Source organism: Bombus vosnesenskii, unplaced genomic scaffold (assembly GCF_011952255.1).
Source record: "Bombus vosnesenskii isolate JDL3184/JDL3185 unplaced genomic scaffold, Bvos_JDL3184-5_v1.1 scf7180000016261, whole genome shotgun sequence".
NCBI lineage: Eukaryota > Metazoa > Arthropoda > Insecta > Hymenoptera > Apidae > Bombus > Bombus vosnesenskii.
Genome location: NW_022884330.1, coordinates 2,771,935 through 2,791,400, shown reverse-complemented (window position 1 = coordinate 2,791,400; position 19,466 = coordinate 2,771,935). Strand labels below are relative to the sequence as shown.

At 28.8% G+C, this 19,466-nt stretch overlaps 7 protein-coding genes and 1 non-coding gene across 14 annotated transcripts; 5 read left to right on the top strand and 3 right to left on the bottom strand.

The window, feature by feature from the left end:
* The first annotated feature begins 201 nt into the window (after positions 1-201).
* LOC117241917 (60S ribosomal protein L24) lies at positions 202-1,426 on the top strand. The gene is made up of 5 exons (XM_033508195.1): positions 202-309; positions 434-509; positions 656-741; positions 824-985; positions 1,248-1,426. Exons 1-5 carry the CDS (start codon positions 305-307, stop codon positions 1,381-1,383), a joined length of 465 nt encoding a protein of 154 aa, XP_033364086.1. The 5' UTR covers positions 202-304; the 3' UTR covers positions 1,384-1,426.
* LOC117241918 lies at positions 1,050-1,178 on the top strand. The gene has a single exon (XR_004495140.1). It is a non-coding gene; the product is annotated as a small nucleolar RNA SNORA79 (small nucleolar RNA).
* Positions 1,427-3,188: 1,762 nt separating the features above from the next.
* Positions 3,189-4,659, top strand: LOC117241914 (splicing factor U2af 38 kDa subunit). The gene is made up of 5 exons (XM_033508192.1): positions 3,189-3,420; positions 3,499-3,586; positions 3,781-3,847; positions 3,937-4,225; positions 4,356-4,659. The coding sequence occupies exons 1-5, from the start codon at positions 3,377-3,379 to the stop codon at positions 4,591-4,593; spliced, it is 726 nt and encodes a 241-aa protein (XP_033364083.1). The 5' UTR covers positions 3,189-3,376; the 3' UTR covers positions 4,594-4,659.
* A 1,192-nt stretch (positions 4,660-5,851) lies between these two features.
* Positions 5,852-9,698, bottom strand: LOC117241913 (transcriptional repressor protein YY1-like). 2 transcript variants are annotated; one of them, XM_033508189.1, is made up of 3 exons: positions 8,949-9,698; positions 6,956-7,550; positions 5,852-6,836 (listed from the first exon to the last, which is right to left on the bottom strand). In XM_033508189.1, the coding sequence occupies exons 1-3, from the start codon at positions 9,433-9,435 to the stop codon at positions 6,722-6,724; spliced, it is 1,197 nt and encodes a 398-aa protein (XP_033364080.1). In that variant the 5' UTR covers positions 9,436-9,698; the 3' UTR covers positions 5,852-6,721. The 2 variants fall into 2 exon arrangements, with proteins under 2 accessions (XP_033364080.1, XP_033364081.1); XM_033508190.1 differs by having other exon boundaries at positions 6,956-7,511; positions 8,949-9,688.
* A 75-nt stretch (positions 9,699-9,773) lies between these two features.
* Positions 9,774-10,624, top strand: LOC117241915 (gamma-secretase subunit pen-2). Its single transcript, XM_033508193.1, has 3 exons — positions 9,774-10,086; positions 10,159-10,263; positions 10,332-10,624. Exons 1-3 carry the CDS (start codon positions 10,026-10,028, stop codon positions 10,469-10,471), a joined length of 306 nt encoding a protein of 101 aa, XP_033364084.1. The 5' UTR covers positions 9,774-10,025; the 3' UTR covers positions 10,472-10,624.
* Positions 10,591-13,614, bottom strand: LOC117241911 (glucose-6-phosphate exchanger SLC37A2). Of its 3 annotated transcripts, none has more exons than XM_033508186.1 (9): positions 13,297-13,614; positions 13,141-13,219; positions 12,923-13,058; positions 12,495-12,851; positions 12,054-12,098; positions 11,642-11,843; positions 11,414-11,562; positions 10,958-11,260; positions 10,591-10,882 (listed from the first exon to the last, which is right to left on the bottom strand). In XM_033508186.1, the coding sequence occupies exons 1-9, from the start codon at positions 13,568-13,570 to the stop codon at positions 10,820-10,822; spliced, it is 1,608 nt and encodes a 535-aa protein (XP_033364077.1). In that variant the 5' UTR covers positions 13,571-13,614; the 3' UTR covers positions 10,591-10,819. The 3 variants fall into 3 exon arrangements, with proteins under 3 accessions (XP_033364077.1, XP_033364079.1, XP_033364078.1); XM_033508188.1 differs by having other exon boundaries at positions 13,128-13,219; positions 13,297-13,438; XM_033508187.1 differs by lacking the exon at positions 12,054-12,098 and having other exon boundaries at positions 13,297-13,613.
* Positions 13,615-14,903: 1,289 nt separating this feature from the next.
* Positions 14,904-17,432, top strand: LOC117241641 (E3 ubiquitin-protein ligase FANCL). 2 transcript variants are annotated; one of them, XM_033507563.1, is made up of 7 exons: positions 15,079-15,396; positions 15,488-15,598; positions 15,701-15,948; positions 16,026-16,215; positions 16,325-16,555; positions 16,649-16,743; positions 16,961-17,432. In XM_033507563.1, coding segments are annotated over exons 1-7 (1,194 nt in total). In that variant the 3' UTR covers positions 16,962-17,432. The 2 variants fall into 2 exon arrangements, with proteins under 2 accessions (XP_033363452.1, XP_033363454.1); XM_033507561.1 differs by having other exon boundaries at positions 14,904-15,396; positions 16,649-17,432.
* On the bottom strand, positions 16,623-18,837 carry LOC117241642 (NADH-cytochrome b5 reductase-like). Of its 3 annotated transcripts, none has more exons than XM_033507564.1 (5): positions 18,331-18,458; positions 17,760-18,115; positions 17,440-17,671; positions 17,087-17,298; positions 16,623-16,993 (listed from the first exon to the last, which is right to left on the bottom strand). In XM_033507564.1, exons 1-5 carry the CDS (start codon positions 18,342-18,344, stop codon positions 16,806-16,808), a joined length of 1,002 nt encoding a protein of 333 aa, XP_033363455.1. In that variant the 5' UTR covers positions 18,345-18,458; the 3' UTR covers positions 16,623-16,805. The 3 variants fall into 3 exon arrangements, with proteins under 3 accessions (XP_033363455.1, XP_033363457.1, XP_033363456.1); XM_033507566.1 differs by lacking the exon at positions 18,331-18,458 and adding an exon at positions 18,820-18,837 and having other exon boundaries at positions 16,646-16,993; XM_033507565.1 differs by lacking the exon at positions 18,331-18,458 and adding an exon at positions 18,540-18,742 and having other exon boundaries at positions 16,646-16,993.
* Positions 18,838-19,466: the final 629 nt, after the last annotated feature.

Genomic DNA, 19,466 nt, shown 5'->3' with positions numbered 1-19,466 from the left:
ACGTGTAACATGTTATGAATATCTCAGAAAGAGACAAAGACACTCTATTCGTCTCTGTCTGTCTCGTAAGAACGTAAACTGTATTAATCTTCCAAGTTGATTTTTCGCGATTAGACATCAATGACTCAATAGTTGAACAGTTTTCCCTAACGATTGTCAAAACCTATTTATATGATCGTTACTTAAATTATTGCATTTAGAAGTTGGTGTTTCAATATTGGCAGCACTTAATGCGTATTCTACCATATTGCATCCACAAGTAGTCGACCATTTTGCTAAATCCATCTTTTCATCATAATTCAACATGAAGTAAGTAAATTTTTTTAAGAGATATATCTGACAAATTAAACGCAATCATTAAAAATTGGCGTAACATATTCGAGGAATTGTAAAATGAAGATATTTATAATAAATATGGTGTCAATCTTTTCAGGATCGGTCTTTGCGCATATAGTGGATATAAAATATATCCCGGCCATGGTAAAACCATGGTAAAAGTGGATGGAAAAGTACGTAAAATAAATTTTATATAGCTGATTTTTATATGCTGGTTTTCATATTATTATATTTTTATTATACTCTCTTTATAATTAAGTAATGTTAGCTCCTTGTTTTGATTATATCTTTGACAACCATAACCTCTATATTTTTTCAGACGTTCACATTTTTAAATTCAAAATGTGAATCTGCACATTTAATGAGACGTAATCCAAGAAAAGTTACATGGACTGTATTATACAGGTATATTTATTTTTAATATTTAATATTTTATACATTATGGAAGGTGAGAAGCAATTATGAAATATATAACTTAATATTATAGACGGAAGCACAAAAAGGGACAAGAAGAAGAACAAGCGAAAAAAAGGACAAGGCGTACTCAAAAATTCCAACGTGCGATTGTAGGTGCATCTCTTACAGATATTTTAGCGAAACGTAATATGAAACCAGAAATTCGTAAAGCACAGAGAGAACAAGCAATTAAGTAAGTGTTCAGATTTAACCAAACATATATCTGTTCCAATTTATATCACAAAATTTGATGTTATAGACATCTGTTCCTTTAACGTGATATCTCATATCATGTTAGATTTCAGATTGTCTTAGAATAAATGAATTGCTTCACCCAGAATTGTAATATACTTCACACTGTCTGGCTTTTGCGGGTTCATACAATTCTTATACTAGGTACATATTTTGCTACTTGTATTTCTTAAAATATGTATATGTCATATTTTTTATTTCAGAGCTGCAAAAGAACAAAAGAAAGCTGCAAAAGCAACAAAGAAAGCAGTTGTACCTGCTAAGGCAAAAGTACAACCAAAACATAAAGCTGCAAAGATAACACAAAAAGCAGCTCCCCGTGTCGGAGGAAAACGTTAAATTTCCGCACTATATAAATAAAAAGACCTTTAGATTTAAAAAATGTATTTATTTTCCCAGAAAAATATTTTTTATAAATTATTAAATATTAAGATATTCAGTTTTTCTAAGTAAACATACGTAAGCATCTTTGCTTTTATGGTGATCGCGGTCTGCAGTATGGCGAACAAAGTTTACGGTAAGAATGTGAGTTTTAGCTGTTTTTGAGATATGTAAAATAATTCACATTAATTTATAACTTCGATTGCAAACGATGAAAATGTTGGTAAATATTTTGAAGTCCCTTTTCCTTTTTACGAATTTCATTAATCATTACTTCCATTTTTTTTATATTAACACGTTGACTGCCACGCATGTTTTCAAAGAAATATCCGTCAGGCCACGCGTGCAGCAGTACCAAGATATTTTAGTAATGCAAGTCGTTCAAGTAGTGGTCTCATGAATGATCTCTCGTTTCGTTTGTTCGCAACATTAAAACCACTAGCTGTTGTTGAATGTAATGAAGGAAAGTGTAGTATAGATTATTCCGACCAAATGGTTTCTTATGCCACCACAATTAGAAAAGGAATCAAATGCTACAGAAAACTTGGCATTCAACTCCTTCTAGGAATTTCTGTTGTAAACGCTTTGATGGTTTACAAAATTGCAACAAGGAAGAATATAAATATTAGAATATTTAGACAATTATTAGTTGCAAAATTATTAGGGTTGTCTGAAAATACAAAAAATCCTTGTCTTCAGCGGAGTCAGCATAATATCGCCGTTCGGAAAAATGATTCCGGAAGAAGCATTAGGCGCCCATGCAAACTATGTTATGCAAATAAAAGAATGGACCGAACAAAGGCACAAAAGAATTTGAAGAAAACAACAACTTATTATCCAAATTGTCCCGACCAACCTCAGCTATGTATAGAATGCTTTAAAGTTTTACATTCTAAATAACTTTTTAATGAACCATTTTCGTATTACTTTTATAACAATTCAACAATTTTATTATTATGGAATATCTTTTCAAATACCTAAGATGATTCTTCGCAAGTAGTCAAATAAGCGACACCCGAATACGAGTGTCGTGGCAGTCAACGTGTTAAATATTTATATTACATACTTATTTTACGAATGCTACTTTTATGTCCTGTAATTAACTTTTTTTAATTTTAAGTAGTTCGTATTGTATTATCATTTATGTCGTACTATATATTGTATACATAATAATGCATTGTTGTATTGCACTATTATTTTAGTCTCTTATACATTTGATTTGATAAACTTCGCGCTACTTTCCTTTAATACATCGGTTAACTTATGGCGACACTGGCATGTAAAGTCTGGTAATAATGAGAAATTTGGTCAGTATCTCTGATATTTTTTAAACTTTAATATGTTAAAAAGAACTATTTAAACAAGTAAAATATAACAAAAAAGTGTCGCAAACAACTATAAATAATGTAAATGTAAATGTAAAATAGAACTAAACTTAAATCTAGTTAAAACCCCACAAAATTGCATCATTTTTAATTGTGACTATGATCATAGCATAGGGATAAATTGTTCATAGCACGATCGTATACTATATAATTATTCGTAGTACGTAATTTTCTGGAAGAAGGATAACTGTTGCGTATGATTCCCATTACTAGTCACACGAGAATTTAGTTTTAATTCAAACAACTACCAGAGAGATTTTCTCTTTGCCACTATGCTTAATCGATAATGTCACAAAACGTGGGACACGAAAAAGTATTGCATATCAAGTCTATTCTGTATCTAGACTATGCTCATACTTCAGTATGCAAAGTCTGCGCGTCCTCTAGAGATAAAATTTGAAATCGTGTACAATTACTGACAAACATATTAAGCAATTCTTTTATGATACCGCCATTTTGGATCAGAGCTACACGCAAACGTTGTATATGTTGTGACAAGCCAAGTTCTTGCATGCTTCACAAAACATTGAGTCTTACCGTTTAGAAATACTAACAGACGACGAAGAATGGCAGAATATCTGGCATCAATTTTCGGTACAGAGAAAGACAAGTAAGTTGGATCTTTAAGTTTATGCTGAATAGCATTCTCCAAACTAAAATCAACGATATTATTGTCCCTTATTTTTAGAGTAAATTGTTCATTTTATTTCAAAATCGGTGCCTGTCGACATGGGGATAGATGTTCTCGAATTCATAACAAGCCAACTTTTAGTCAGGTAAAAATATCTTAATTAACCTTTAATTTCTTTCAAACTCTTCTTAACATTACTAAGTAGTGTTTTATTGCTTTATGTATCTTTTTATATAGAAAATTTTGTTTTTAATTTAAGTTTCTCAGTAGTAAATAACTGTAATTCAAATAATTAACAAAAAATATATAGCAAAATATTCAAGTAATTAACTGTTTTAGACATGTCTGTTGCAAAACCTTTACGTAAACCCTCAAAATTCAGCAAAAAGTGCAGATGGATCTCATCGTAAGTATATTATAGATTAAATTTATATCATTATTCAATATTGAAGATAGTCATTTCTACAATCATAATTAATAAACATTATTTTATAGTGGTGGCAAACGTCTCTGATGAAGAAATGCAAGAACATTATGACAATTTTTTTGAAGATGTCTTTGTTGAATGTGAAGATAAATATGGTGAAATAGAAGAAATGAATGTGTGTGATAATCTTGGGGATCACTTAGTTGGCAATGTTTACATTAAATTCCGAAGAGAAGAAGATGCAGAAAGGGCTGTAAATGATTTGAATAATAGATGGTTTGGTGGAAGACCAGTTTATGCAGAACTTTCTCCAGTCACTGATTTTAGAGAAGCCTGCTGTCGTCAATATGAAATGGGGTATGTAATTATTATTAAATAGTAGAAAGTAAATCTATGGAATTATACAAATTTAATTTTTTTGACATTTTTTTCATTTCTAAGTATATAAAATACTTGTTACTAAAAAAGAAGTTCGACGTTTTTGCAGAGAATGCACACGTTCAGGATTTTGTAATTTCATGCATTTGAAACCTATTTCACGAGAATTACGACGTTATTTATATAGCAGAAAAAAGGGTGGTAAAGGGCGATCGAGATCACGTTCGCGATCCCGTGGCCGTGATCGTAAGCGAAGATCACGATCTCGTGACAGAAGATCCAGATCCAAAGATCGCCGAAAAGGTAGAGATGATAAAGGTAGAGATGGACGGTCTGGAAGGTATTAATTATGTTATTTTTCAATTGTAATAATCCTTGATAATAAAATGATTCAAATTTACTTATCTCTCTTACGACCGTTTTGTCAAAAATAATGTGTTTGTTAAGATGTTTCTAAATTTTCATTCATAAACATCTGTCAAATATGTATTTCATTTTTAAACACATTGAATTCTTTTAAACAATAAATTCAAGAAAGTAGATATGGAGATATACATCTCTTAAAACAAAGATTGATATATACATAAGTACCTTAAAGGTATGGTCAAAAGATTAAATGATATATAATTACCTAATACATAATTCTAAAATGATAGTGGAAACTATCCCGTAATAAAAATTATATATTGACGTTCAATAATTTTTTATAATTTGAATTTGTAAAATAGATATACTTTTCTTGATTGTAAAATGAATATATATATATTAATTTCCAATGATCATTAAATCTTTATATATAAACACCATAACTGTATAAAATTATCACAGTATGAAACAAATTTTGCATGTGACATAATAAAAATAAAAAATAAAAAATGACGTAACCTTATTTTTAAAATACTTTGCTTAACTTAAAATGTTAGTACATAGCATAAACATTAGCACATCAGTAATACTCAAACACAAATTACTTTTATATACCTCAAACTATATTTAGCATTACTTCCAGCAGGAAGCAATAATTATTACAGTATGCAAAGAATTATATTAAATGTTCATAATATAAAAATGAATAAAGAATTCTTATTGATAAAATATTATAAGATTAAATTTTAAACAAAGCTTTCCCAGTAGACACAAAAGATTCTATAAATATTTCTTAAATATCTTTCTATAAACATTCATTTATAATAGGCCAAATTGCTGTTGTACTCATGTCTAGCAATCTTTTTAATATTTTATTACAAGAATAAAAGTACAAAAACTCACTAGAAGAATATACAAACCAAATAAAAGCCAAGACTAGTCAGGATTGCTATAACAAATCATTTGTTTAAAATATTTTGGAAAACGAATTTTTAAGAAATACTTTTGGTAATAATTTTTTCCACTGTAATAAATTTGTGTTTACAGTTATAAAAAATAAAGTGAATATTTGCAAAAAAATTTAATGAAAGAATATACTTTATATGATTAAATAAATTATCCAAATTTTTCGTATAAATACTTCTAGAAATAATATATAGATTGAATTATGTTTCAACGTCGTAGCTACATGTACAAAATCGTGATATGCGAATATTAATGAATAACGATATAATGGGATGCACGCAATCGCCATTTAATACAATCAATATTATAGTTCTACCTATAAACTATTGCTTCCTACTTTGAAATGATACGAGAACTCTTTAACAACTTCGTAACGTCATTGCATTGATGTACATGCACATCATAATGTACTCGTGAATATCACGGATAAAATATATTATGTGAATCATCTTTCAAATTAATCGGTATTTTTAAATGCCGTCAATATTAAACACTCATCCATTTGATCTTACAATGCTTTCAGAGACCAGTTAATTTTAGACAATACTTAAAAACATCTAAATAATTTTACATGAATAAATGTATCATATTTTGTGAACATCAAGGTATAATACACAGTAGACGCATTTATGTTTCCTTTCTCCAATAACTATTAACAATTACAATGTAATGTAAAAAGTATATTAAAGTGGTACAATTAAGTCCGACGGAAAAGACGTATTTTGTAGTTTATTCTCATCAGAATTTCTCCAAAATATACTGTATACAATATTTTACTTTAAGTATAAATATATACAGTTGTATTATGAGAGCGCACTAGGTATCATTTAGTGTGACTCGAGACATGAGATTGAGCAGTGCGCAATATTCTACTTTATATGTCTCAGAAGATACACTACTTTAGTGTAATTTTATTTTATTTTTTGTAGTAGTATAGTGCTTGTGATATCTATTTACTTTGCGTCTAAGCACAGAGGTATAAATTGATTAATTAATTTCTTCTCTTAAGATAACTAACAGCTTTAGTAATGTCCTGCCCTCATCACTTATATCATGAAAATATTTACACTGTTTACGTTACTAATTAATGATTACGATATTCCATTTATAGGTTTATAGGATATGAGATCATTGTTAGGGGGGCTAATCAGCATAAACAATGAATTGTTGATTATCCACATCTGCAACTTCAACTTGTACAAATTGAGGTTGTTGAAGTTGAATTTGTTGTACTCCTCTGCCGATAGCATTACGTGACCTACAAATATCAAATATTCCATGTTACTAAGTATTGATTCTTTACTTGAAAAAAGAAAATAAAAAAGAAAGAAAGAAAGAAAAACATATCAGAATAAAAAAAAGATTAAGGTTACTTACTTAGCCTTTGCATGTGTTAATATATGTGACTTTAAATTCGTTGATTGTGCAAATTTTTTGCTGCATCCGTCAAATGGGCAAACATAAGGTCTGTCTCCTGTATGAATTCTAACATGAGTGCGAAGATTGAAATCCAGGCTAAACCTTTTACCACATCCTTCAAATGTACATTGGAAAGGTTTTTCTCCTGTATGAACCAACTGGTGCCTTTTCAATTTGGAACTTTCAACAAAAGCTTTCCCACATTCTGCGCATACATGCACTCTTGGTCCATGGGTATGTAAATGTTTACGCATTGCACTATTATCTCTGAACATTTTTGTACATCCTTTATGTGGACAGGCTATAGTGCGCTCTACACCATCTAGAACAGGTGGTTTGCGTACTTTCAATTTATGACCAGGCCTAGCAAATTCTGCCAATTGCTTTGGATCCGAAAGGTCAAGACCTGGCATTCCATCGGAAATGGAGCTTCCAGAGTGATTGAATTTGGCATTGGATTTACCAGTCATGTATTCTGTGTAGTCTGGATCAGGCTCTGGATTAGAGCCTTCATCTGGAACATCCACCAGGTGAGGAGCTAATAGGACACTCCCTTTAACAACAACAAGCAGTCCCAAACAAAAGCTACTGTATTTATTTTTAATTATTTAAAACACGTATTTTTATTTGTGTATAATAGCAGAATAAACTTTAAAAATAGACAAATTTTTTACACAAACCATTTCAACTGAAAATGATAAATATTTAAAGGCAAGATTACATAATATGTTATCAATATCTTTATTTATATTTTTTATATAAAATAAGCCCTCTCTCCTTTTTCTCTGTTTAAAAACTCATATATGCATATTTTAAATATATAAAGTCATATACAGTCAAATGTATGTTAACAAGTAATTTAAATTTTATACAAATCGTACATTTTGGAAAATTAAAATTCATGAATTTTCATATACAAAATTACCTATATTCATATTTAGTAATAAAATATCTATATGAAACATTAATTAAAAATCGTTTAAATAATATATAAAATATAACAGAGACCTACATTTGAGATTCTTCTTCCTTGCGTAGGTATAATAAAGGATATATTTAATATTAATATAACCCATAATACATTAAACATTAAATAAATTTTTGATTTCTTGAAAAAAAATTCTTGATTTCTTTCTTATAATATATATGGTTATTTTAAGATATATTAAATATGAATAAATTTGATTATCAATTTATATAATACTCAGGTATGATAAAAACATAATTTACATATTTGTTGATCTACTTTACAATTCTTTTCATATCTTTTTATTTATTTTTATTTGACAACATATAATCTTAATGAAGGGAAATAAAAATATATTTGAATCTTTTAAATTGATTCAATAATTGCAAACATTTAAGAAGAAATATAGGTATATAATATGAAATGACGTAAGAAGACCGAATGTTTCATACTTGGAAGGATCAATCTATCTTTTCTAAGTAATTTTATGCATAAAAACAATAAATTACGTTTATTTAAATAAGAATTTAATTAGACTAATACAATGATGAAAAAATGGTAAAAAATTAGGTAATAATGTGCATATAAAAAAACAAAGATAACGTAAGAGAGTAGAGCTTTGTCAATTCTGCTGTAAGTACAGCTCCGCCATTATCATTCAACAGAACAGATCCACGTAAAAGAAGCCATTTTCAAAATATGGCTGCCCCCTGGTAGCATAATGGCGTTCCCTCGATCAAAACAAACAACGTAAACTGTCAACGAATTCACCGATAATAAAGACTCAAAGGACCCGACTAATTTCTTTGGTAAACCCGTGTGAAAAGCACGGTATTGATTCGAGACCACCGGAAGTGCGTATGATACAATGTGCGTGGAGATACACTCGTTACGAAAGTTTTTCTCTAGCGAATTTATCTATTCGGTCAGTGTTTCATCCGGATTATCGAAAAGGTTAGGAAAAATAAATAATAGGAAACCTACCGTCGTCGGTACCCGATGCCCACATCGTCACTGAGAATTCACCTTCAAGCGTCTTGATTTGCACTTGCTTCTGCTCCCACTTTCTAGCCTTCGTCTCCGAACCCATTTCCCCAAAAATCGTATGATCGGACGATCTGAATTTCGACGAACCGCTTTTCTTGGTCTTCTTAGGACCTTTCTTCGATGGGCCAGGGCTTGATTCAACATAAATATCGTTCTCTGGGACCGGAATCTGATCATATACGCTTAGTGGATCACTGCCGACGATTTCCTCTTGCGTCTGTAGTATGATTTCTTCGCGTCCTGGCTCTGGAAGTGTTTGAAGGGCTATCATCGGTTGGCCATCTTCACCCTCGATCGTAGTTTCCACAGTTTCACACGGTATCTCCACCGGTATCGTTTCTATTTCAACCTCTTGGATATCTGGTTGAATCTCCACTTCAGTTATTATGTCCGAGGACGCCATATTAATCTCCGCTGACGCCATGTTACTAATCAAAATGGCTGGCCACGGTTACTCGCGCGACAAGCGGAACACCAAGTTAACCGATCACGTGACCTGTTCCCACCATTGCGATTAAGAAAATGGTGCTCATTCAAAACTTTGTAAAGTCGTCTAAAGCGAATCTCTCTATTTCAAGTTTTCACTTTAATTCTTCGCATAAAATATGAATTTCACGTATAATTAGTTGTATATAGCAATCGCGTAATAACGTTTAACGATAGTGTATGTATTTGTGAAACATTTTGCACGGTATATTTTTGTTCAGTACATTTCTTATGAGAACAATTAAGATACGTCTTTCCATCTTTCTTTTTTTTTAACTATGTAACTGCTCCATCTATCGAGAAAATGTAGTAACATTTCCACTTGAAAGAAAATATTAAATTTTAGTTTGACATGTAACGAATGCGTTTTTATTGCATTTTTTCGCAAATCTTCTCGCTCTTATTAATACTTTGAACAATTTTTTGAGATATATGCAGATAAATTAAAATAACGTCGCGTTATTTTAATAACATTTGTGTATCTGATGTAACAAAGATATAGGTTATAATTTTCAGATTGTTGATAAGATGGATTTGTCAAAAATACCGAATGACAAAAAATTGTATCTTTGTAAATGGTATTTTAGAGGTAAGTTACATATTTTTAATTGCATTGTTTCATTTATATAGATATATGTAAATGTTTTGTTTTATTTTGTAGCTGGATTTGTTTTTCTACCGTTTCTTTGGGCTGTGAATGCTATTTGGTTTGCAAAAGAAGCTTTTGTTGAACCGCATTACGAGGAACAAAAACAAATTAAGAGATGTAGATCATATTTTTTATAACACCACTGTCTAATATATAACATATATTTTGTTCATATTAATTTTCAGATGTAATATTTTCTGCAATTGGAGCAACTATATGGTCAGCTGCTCTTTTAGCATGGATCGTTACATTTCAGACACAAAGAGCAGCATGGGGTGAATTTGCAGATTCTATTAGTTACATAATTCCAACTGGCATTCCTTGATGTTAAGATATATTTATTTTTATTTAATTGTTTATGAGTGACTTATTATAATGTACATTTTTAATTTGTGAAATAAAATTGTTTCTTTCTTCTTGGCATTTTATTAGATAACAATAGTCTTAGTTGTAAAAATATACTGTTTATTCAGGTGCACTGGTGTTAACTATTTCTAGAACTTAATAATACATCCATTTTAAATATATATAATTTGACATGATTGAACATAAAGTGCAATACTTTATACATTTTATGTCATTTGTAAAAAAGTTAAAATTCAAATACATATTTGAAGAATTTGTTTATTTACGTATATGTCCATTATCTTTTACTTAATGTATGAGAATAAAATTAAATGGCCCTCCGCCGTCGTCTATATAGTTGTATATCTCTGTAAACTAACCTTGATAAAAGCTAAAACAGTATATGTTACATTAAAAAATTGGAATATTGGTTATTTATTAGGTATTTGACCTTGAGTAAAATTACCAATAATGCCAACATGTCAGCAACCATGAGCATATAAAACACATTATGCCAACCAGTCCAACGAGCTACCACTCCTGCTAACAGTGGACCTACAGCAGCTCCAATACTGCCTGTACCATCGATAATTGCAGTAACTGTAGCTAAAGCTTTAGAATTGTTTCCCAAACTAGGATGGGTTCCTAGTTCAGCAGATACTGCAGTTGTTATCAATGCATATGGTCCATTTACTAATAAACCAGCTATTAGTAACAATACTATGTTGATTGCCCAACCAGTACTCCCAATGTAGTCATATAGGAATAACTATATAGTGAATTACACAAAATTATATTCTATAGAAATAAATAATTATTAATCTAATAATGATATTTAAATCTTAAGTTGCTACAGATTATTAACATTTTATGTTACTTATATAAGTTATTTATAAATTTTTAATTTAAAAAAGTTATATACCATTGGAACTGCAAATCCAAGCATGACTGCACATGTTAGAGCACTTTTTCCAGTATAATCAGACAGAACACCAGCTGCTATTGCACCCATTATGCCACCAACATCAAACAAAGTAGAAAGATCTGCACTTAATGTTGTGCTGTAAGTAGCTAAAAATGAACAAAAATAGTTAAATAATATTTTAGCATAATATATACAATTTTTAATTATAATTTAAAGAATACTAACTTGAAGCTGCAATATACAATGGTAACCAATAGAGGAATGTATAGCTTACAAGTTTTGCAAAAAATAAAGAGAGAGAATATTCTACGACTCCAGGTATCCTCATAGCTTGTATGAATCCAATTGCATTTCCTCTATGATTCTCTTGTATATGTCTATGTCTTGGTAATATTGGACTAGTTTCTGATCGTCCATTTTCGATGTCCTTACAAAATAAGCTTTTTATAAATATTCAAAGGAATATAAGAAAAATATTGATAGAGTATATACATGCAAAATTTAAATATATTATAAAAAAAATGCCAAAGAAATAATCTAAATATTAAAATACTACAAACACTGAAACGCTATTTGTGTTAATGTAGTTATATGAAGTATAACATTAATTACATAAAAAAATGAAGCATGCACTTACATTAATATCAACTTGTTCGCGGTAGGCACAACGATAAGTGAGACGCTAAGTACAGTAAATGAGTCATTTTTAGTGAGCATACAATATGTGTAAAAAAAAATATATGTAAATATAAAACAGGTATAAACACAAAAATCTAATGAATAACTAATTACAGTTTCACTTAATGTTATGAGATTAAATAATTAATGACTATTTGAATAAAAAGCAATTATTATCAAACATCTACATATTCAATTACTGAAATAAAAGAAAGTGAAATGCTAATATTATCTGCTAATTATTTTATAACATATGATATTAATACATGAAATATTCGAAAAAGTTTGATGTTTGCATTCCAGTGCTAACACAGACAATAATAATTACAAAATGCTATTAGTAGTGCATAACATGCTAAAAAGTAAATAGAAACTTCACTAAAGAATATATTTAACTTACATTGTGTACATTTTCACATTCCTCTGCACTACTTCCTTCATCTGAACTATGGGCAGCCTCCAATTTTCTATATCTAAGTGGGGCAGGTGGTGCACATCCTATGTCTGTAGGATTTGGTACTAGAAATAAAAATATTATAAATCCTGTAAAGCCCATTATTATTCCAGGTACCATGAAACTTAGACCCCAATCAGATTCTACAAATTTGGCAGCTATTAAACTGCCCAAAATATTGCCTAATGATGTATGAGAATTCCATATTCCAAAGATCAATCCTCTTTTTGCTTTTCCAAACCAATTTCCTACAACTGTAACTACACCTGGCCAACCAGATGTTTGAAAGACACCACCAATGGCCTAAACATGATAATAATTTATACAATATAAAATAAATTTATACAAGTAATGAATCATTTGCATACACTTACTTGAACCAGAACAAAATACCATAAACTATGAATATTGTATGGCTTTGCAATACCAAAGAGATAACAAGATATACCAGATGCAAGCATCCCAAATGCAAGAAAATATCGTAGATTTGCTCTTTCTGCTATAAAACCACTGCACATAAAAATGTAAAATTACTATCAAAATAATCTTTATAATCTCCGATCTCATAAATAAGCTCACTTCAATATGTCACCTGAGGAACATGGCTGCTGCATATGCAAACAGGAATGCAGAGTCCAAAATGCCCAGTAATGCTGGAGCATCTGCAGTATCTATTTAAAATAAGAGACATAAATTATACATATCTAAATCACTTTAAATTGGGAAGTTATGCTAATATTATACTTACCAAATGGAGCCCAATCGCACCACGTATCTTGATTACTAGTGTTGATTAAAAAGTTTGGGGGTGGTGATAAAGTGCTACAGTTGAAACTCAACACATTTTTTACAACGGACATGGGCTTTCGTGTCATATGGTAACAGGTATATGCTAAATATGTGAGTGCTAAAATAATGCCTTGATGCCATGTCACTCGATTGACACGACTATGAGCACAACATTTCAATGTATTTTCAATAACTTGCAAACCCCATGGTTGATCTCTTAATGGGCTGGTCATACTTGTTAAATATATTTTCTTCGCTTTTACTATAATTAACTTATTATAGGTATTAAAAATATCTTGAAGTTTATTATATAAAATTATTACTTTAAGTATTTTGTATCTTTTATCTTCAATTTTTCTCTTTTTACAAATCTACAAAATACTTTTTATTTATATCATTTAAAATTATATAGATAATATCTTTAGTCATATATTAATACTTTGGTCACAATTAAAGATAGTATTGTATTCTTTCAAAGTTACTTTTGTTTATGAAATTAATCACTCCCACAAAAATTTAGTATTAATAATACATAATTATTTCAATATATATAATACAACAATAAAAGTTTCACAATGTTTTTCTTAACTACACTTTGATCCTTATTGTGTTACGACAATTATGAATATTATATGAACTATAACATCAATATGTATACTTTACTTTTATTCTTAATTTTTTTAGTGTCACCTTTTTTCTGTATTTTCTGTTTTCATTGATATTTTTATTGTATTCAACATTTTTAGCTAGCAATGACAGAATGACTTTTTTACAAGAAGTAGACAGTAAATTCCGTAAAAAAATAGGCTATGACTCATAACCTACAATGAAAGGAATGTTGCAGAAGTACATGATATCTCGAATACGTGTTTATAACATAATTGACTTTGTCTATGTTACGATACACTATAATTACATTTTCACTGTCTTTAAACAATTACATGAAATATAATTTTATTTTAAACTAAATGGAATGTTTACTAGCGATAATGACAAATGATGTTTACGTACTTACATATGGGAAATTTAAAATATGCATACGTAGTACGTATATACGTATATATACATGATGTGTCTTATCTATGCATATTGACAAAGTATTAAAATCTTCAAAGTTACTTAAATTTTAATTTGATGTATTACAAATTATACAACATGCATAAGTATAAATTTACAATATTACAATGTCTAAAAACTTGTATTTGAAAGTTCAATAATGTAATATAAAATATAATATAAATTATACGAAACAATTCTTGAAATTACAATTATATTACAAATTGTTTATAAACATAAATTCAACTTAATTTTGATATATTAAACTAATAAATTCATGCAATAAATCAAAATAAAACTAATTTTATGATTGATTTACAGTTCTGTCCAATGAGGTAACATAAACATAATTTCATTGCTACGGTTGCAACTATTGGTTATCGACTAGTGACTTTCGAGTTTCACTATATAGGTTTACTATACAGTTTAACTTCCAGTTATAGATTTTAACACAACTGAGCATTGACCGCTAAATTAGAATATTATAGGTTGTACTACGTTCTTGTGACTTTGTTTATGTTTGCTGACTCAACTTGGGCGGAGTATAAAACTGTTACATCACATAATATAAAAGTGCATTGGATATCAGATCTATTTGCATTTTGTTTGTGGTATAACATACTTTTGTGAAGGCGGTAGATGTCATATACAATGTTATATCTTATAATTTATATAGACAAGAAGAATGAAAAGTAATAAATTTACCATAATGATTAACAACGATTATAAATCTATGATTCAATGGCATCCAGAAATGATATTAATTTCTAAAAGACCAATGACATGGAAAGGATTTTTAGAAGTTCCATGCATTTCAGGACGAAATATGCGAATTAGGCTAAAATTGATTGTGCATAATTATCCACTACTGTCTAATGCAGAAATTAATTTTGGTAAGGAAATTGCATTCATACGAAATGAAGGATTTAGTAATAAAGTGAAAGATTTAATGCATAATGTCACTAAAGTATCAACATTTCTAAAACAATTACAATTGCTAATCGTGAGTGTGACAATTCTTTGTAACAACCATTTATATCTTATCATTTCATGTAACATATCGTATCATTTATGTAACAATATTTTCCAAACAGAGTAGTTTCATCGACTCTAGTCACGTTATTGAAAATTATGAGTATGATGCAGTAAATGACCAAACAATCGAAATGGTAGCAGAATTAAGAAATTTATTTCAGATACCATCTGTACGTGAAAAATTTATACAATTATTGTTAAAAAAAATTTTTATGTGTCCAAATCTCAGATAATAATTAAATGTTGTAAATGTTGAAATCACATTATTATAGGGAATTAAAGTATCAGCTAATAATACGATAGATATAATTGAATTATCTTTGAACAATGTGGCTGTAAGATTGCAGAAAACAAGCCATAGAACGTGTCCATGGACAGTTGTTTATTCAGATTTACCTGAAATACCTTCTCTTGGGCCTTTCGAAAAGAATATATCAACATTAAATATAGCCAGAAATAAACTTAGATTACAAGTAGAAATGCTTGAGAAGTCATGGTCAAATTTGAAGCAAATTGATCAGTAAGAACATAGAAAAGAACATTTATTTTCAATCTTCTCCTCAATTTCTATAATAGCTGTTATTTTCAAATGATTAGGAACTGCTGGGTAATAGATCCATTGCCTCCAAAACCAAGCCATCTTTATCGACGAATTTACTTAACACCATCTTTATCAATGTTCATTAAAATAGATCCTTTGAATCATATGGATTTGCCAGAAATTAAATTTATGGGTAGTGATACTGAAGTTGAATCAATGACAGAACTAGTTTCTAAGAATTTATATGTGTGTAATATTTGAAGTATATTGCTAGTTTTACATTATAATAATATTGTAAAATAATAGCATTAAAATATGTTGAAGTATGTAATATAAGTACCAAATACTTTTTCAGAAATGGAATCCAAGCTGTGATATTATAAATAATTTAATGATGTTATTAGATATAGACATATTTCCTCAACAGGAAATGAAAAAGGAAGCTGTTGAAGATTACAATGTTGTTGTTGCTGATGAAGAATGTTGTATTTGTTTTTCCCTAAAATTAGAGAATATGACTCTGCCTGATAAGATTTGTAATAATGAAAAATGTAGGAAACATTTCCATACATCTTGTTTATTGCAGGTATGTTTGTATACATGAAAAAGGATTATAGAGATAACTTTTAATTAATTGTTCAGATCTTATATAATATTTATAAATTTATTTTATTTTCAGTGGTTACAAGCGATTGCTGGAAATCATGTTATATTTGATCATATTCATGGTTCATGCCCCAACTGCAAAGAGAGCATATCATGTCACATTAAATGGTAATACAATTAAATTACAAAAACTACATAACATAACGATCTTTTCTGTGACTCATGTATTTTCATTCAAACACGTGTATATGTATATAATTCATGCATTTTACCCACTGTGCAACAGATTTATTAAAATGACTAGAGCCACATATTAAGATTAATGTAGTACTAGCTATTTTATCTTGAAGTATTTCAAAGATTGATTTCTCATTTAATCTTCCAGATTTTACATCTATACCATGGAGACTGCAGAGATCTAAAATATAAAATACAAGAAAGTATTTTTAATTACATAAAAATGTGATATGTTTTTATAGTAGAAAACAAATTTATTTAAAAAATTACTTACTTTGCAATTGTGATATGTGCAATGTACACTTGAAGTTCCAATAATCTGATAAGGTTTGTAGTTCTTTTTTTAGGGGAATCTGCAGTATGTTTTTAAATCCTCCAATGAGATGAATCTTTGTCTCTTCTGATTCATTGTCAACAATTGATTTTGCTATAGGATAAACTGCAGTTATCCCAGATCCCATACTAAACATAATAATTGTTTGAAAACTGGAAAAACATTTAGTATATTTAAAATAATATTCTCTCTACCATCCATTTTGTATTAGTAATACCAAAAATTATATGTTATAAATTTATATTAAGCTAAAAGATAATTGAACAAAATATATAATTTCATAATTTGCATACCTATTGCTTTCATATTTAAAATTTCCATATGGTCCTCTAATACGAACTGTATTACCTACTTTTATGCTTTCTAGATATTGACTAAATTTTCCATTTGGATAAATTCTAATTAGGAATTCAATAGAGTCATCTGTGAAAGAAATTGGTGTGTATGGTTTGGCAGCATCATGTAAATGTAATATAACATATTGTCCTGGATCAATTAATATACTGTAATCTTTATAATTATTTTCTATAAAAGAAGTAAATAATTATTAATACTATAAACAATTGTAAATAATTTTTATAAATAATATATTTAAAAATAAAAAATTATATACCATTATATTTCAAAACAAGTAAAATATAACATTCAGATATTTCCTGTATACCAGAAACCACAAAATTTCTGTACTCATATAAATGTAATACATTTGATCTGTTGTTGATTTTTATATTCTGCTTCTTCTTTCTTTCATATTCTTCGAGTAATTTTTTATGTATATCAAAAATACAAGGATCACATGCACTGTGGCAACAATCTTCCTGTGATGGTGTTACTGGTCTACTATCTTCATTATTGTTATCAGTAAACATACTATATAAGACTAATAAAACCAATTTCAATTTTGTATTTGTTATCTTATATGTATACAGGGTATTCCAAACATCAGTGGTCAAACTGTGTGAACTTAATCTACAAGCAAAAAGATGAAAAAATTTTATAAAAATGTTAGTAAATGCTTTGTTGCAAAATTACAAAGAAATATAGTATGCATGAAATAGGTAATATTGTTAATAAACGCTTTGTTGCAAAATTATAAAGAAATATTGTACACATAAAATATGTAACGACACATTTTCTGTCGCAGCATATAAAAGTTGACTGTATTATTGTGTCAGCATAATTACATGTTTATTATCATGTGGTAACAATTCCGTGTTGTTAATAGTTATAAAACATAGTATATGATATAATAAAAATGATTGGCATCTTTAATTCTTCACTTCAAAGTGTTGTCCTTGTACTTGGATACAGGCTATCAATAAACAATGAAATTAATTATATTACAAAGTTTTACAAAGAGAATTTTGCTGGATTTCAATGACTACGCCGTTACCTATTTTACGCGTACAATATTTCCTTATAACTGTAACAAAGTGTTTATTAACAAATTTATATAACATATTTTTCGTCTTCTTGCCCGTAGATTAAGCTCTGTAGTTTGGTCGTTTAAGTCTGAGACACTCTGTATATTTAATAAACTGGTTACGAAATTAAAATTGTACAAAATACGAAACAATTTTTTCTATCTCATATTATTAGATTTTAATAAAATAATCTTGTGCTGTTAGAAATGTAATAAATAATATTCTTTATTAACTCATGTTCTTTCATACTTGTAAAATCTTTATTGATACGATGACTATCATTTCAATATCAATTAATGCATATGTATTTCTACCACGTGATTACATATATTTATTCTTCAAAAATCTTTACTTTGTATTCCTGAATAAAAGTATTGATATACTTTCTACTTTCTACTATACTATAACGTGTCAACGTGAACAATTTTTTTGAAATGTTATGTTTGCCCTTCGCATTAAATACATACATAGTGTATAAACTATCTGCAGTCAGCTGTTCAAATGTCAGAAATGATACACATACAGTTTTATATAAGTGGCATATACATACATAATTAGCATATATAAAAGTATCACTTTTTTTTTATTATGTAAAGATTACGGTAGGATACTAAAAAAATACAGTTTATTGAAACAAAAAATACAATTTCTGACATATCGAAATATCATGTGGTAATCAATGAAGTAAAATGATCTGCCAATTATAAAAGATGACGAAGCATGCGAAAATGATTCGTACAAAGAGATAAGGAACAATACTGAAAAAGATATAAAGTTTCGAACATTGTTAATTATGTTTGTGTGGTCCAAAGAATTACATTTTTTAAATTAAATCAAATATTTTAATAGTCTAATATTATACTATTGTATAGCACAACCAGTATTTTTATGTGATA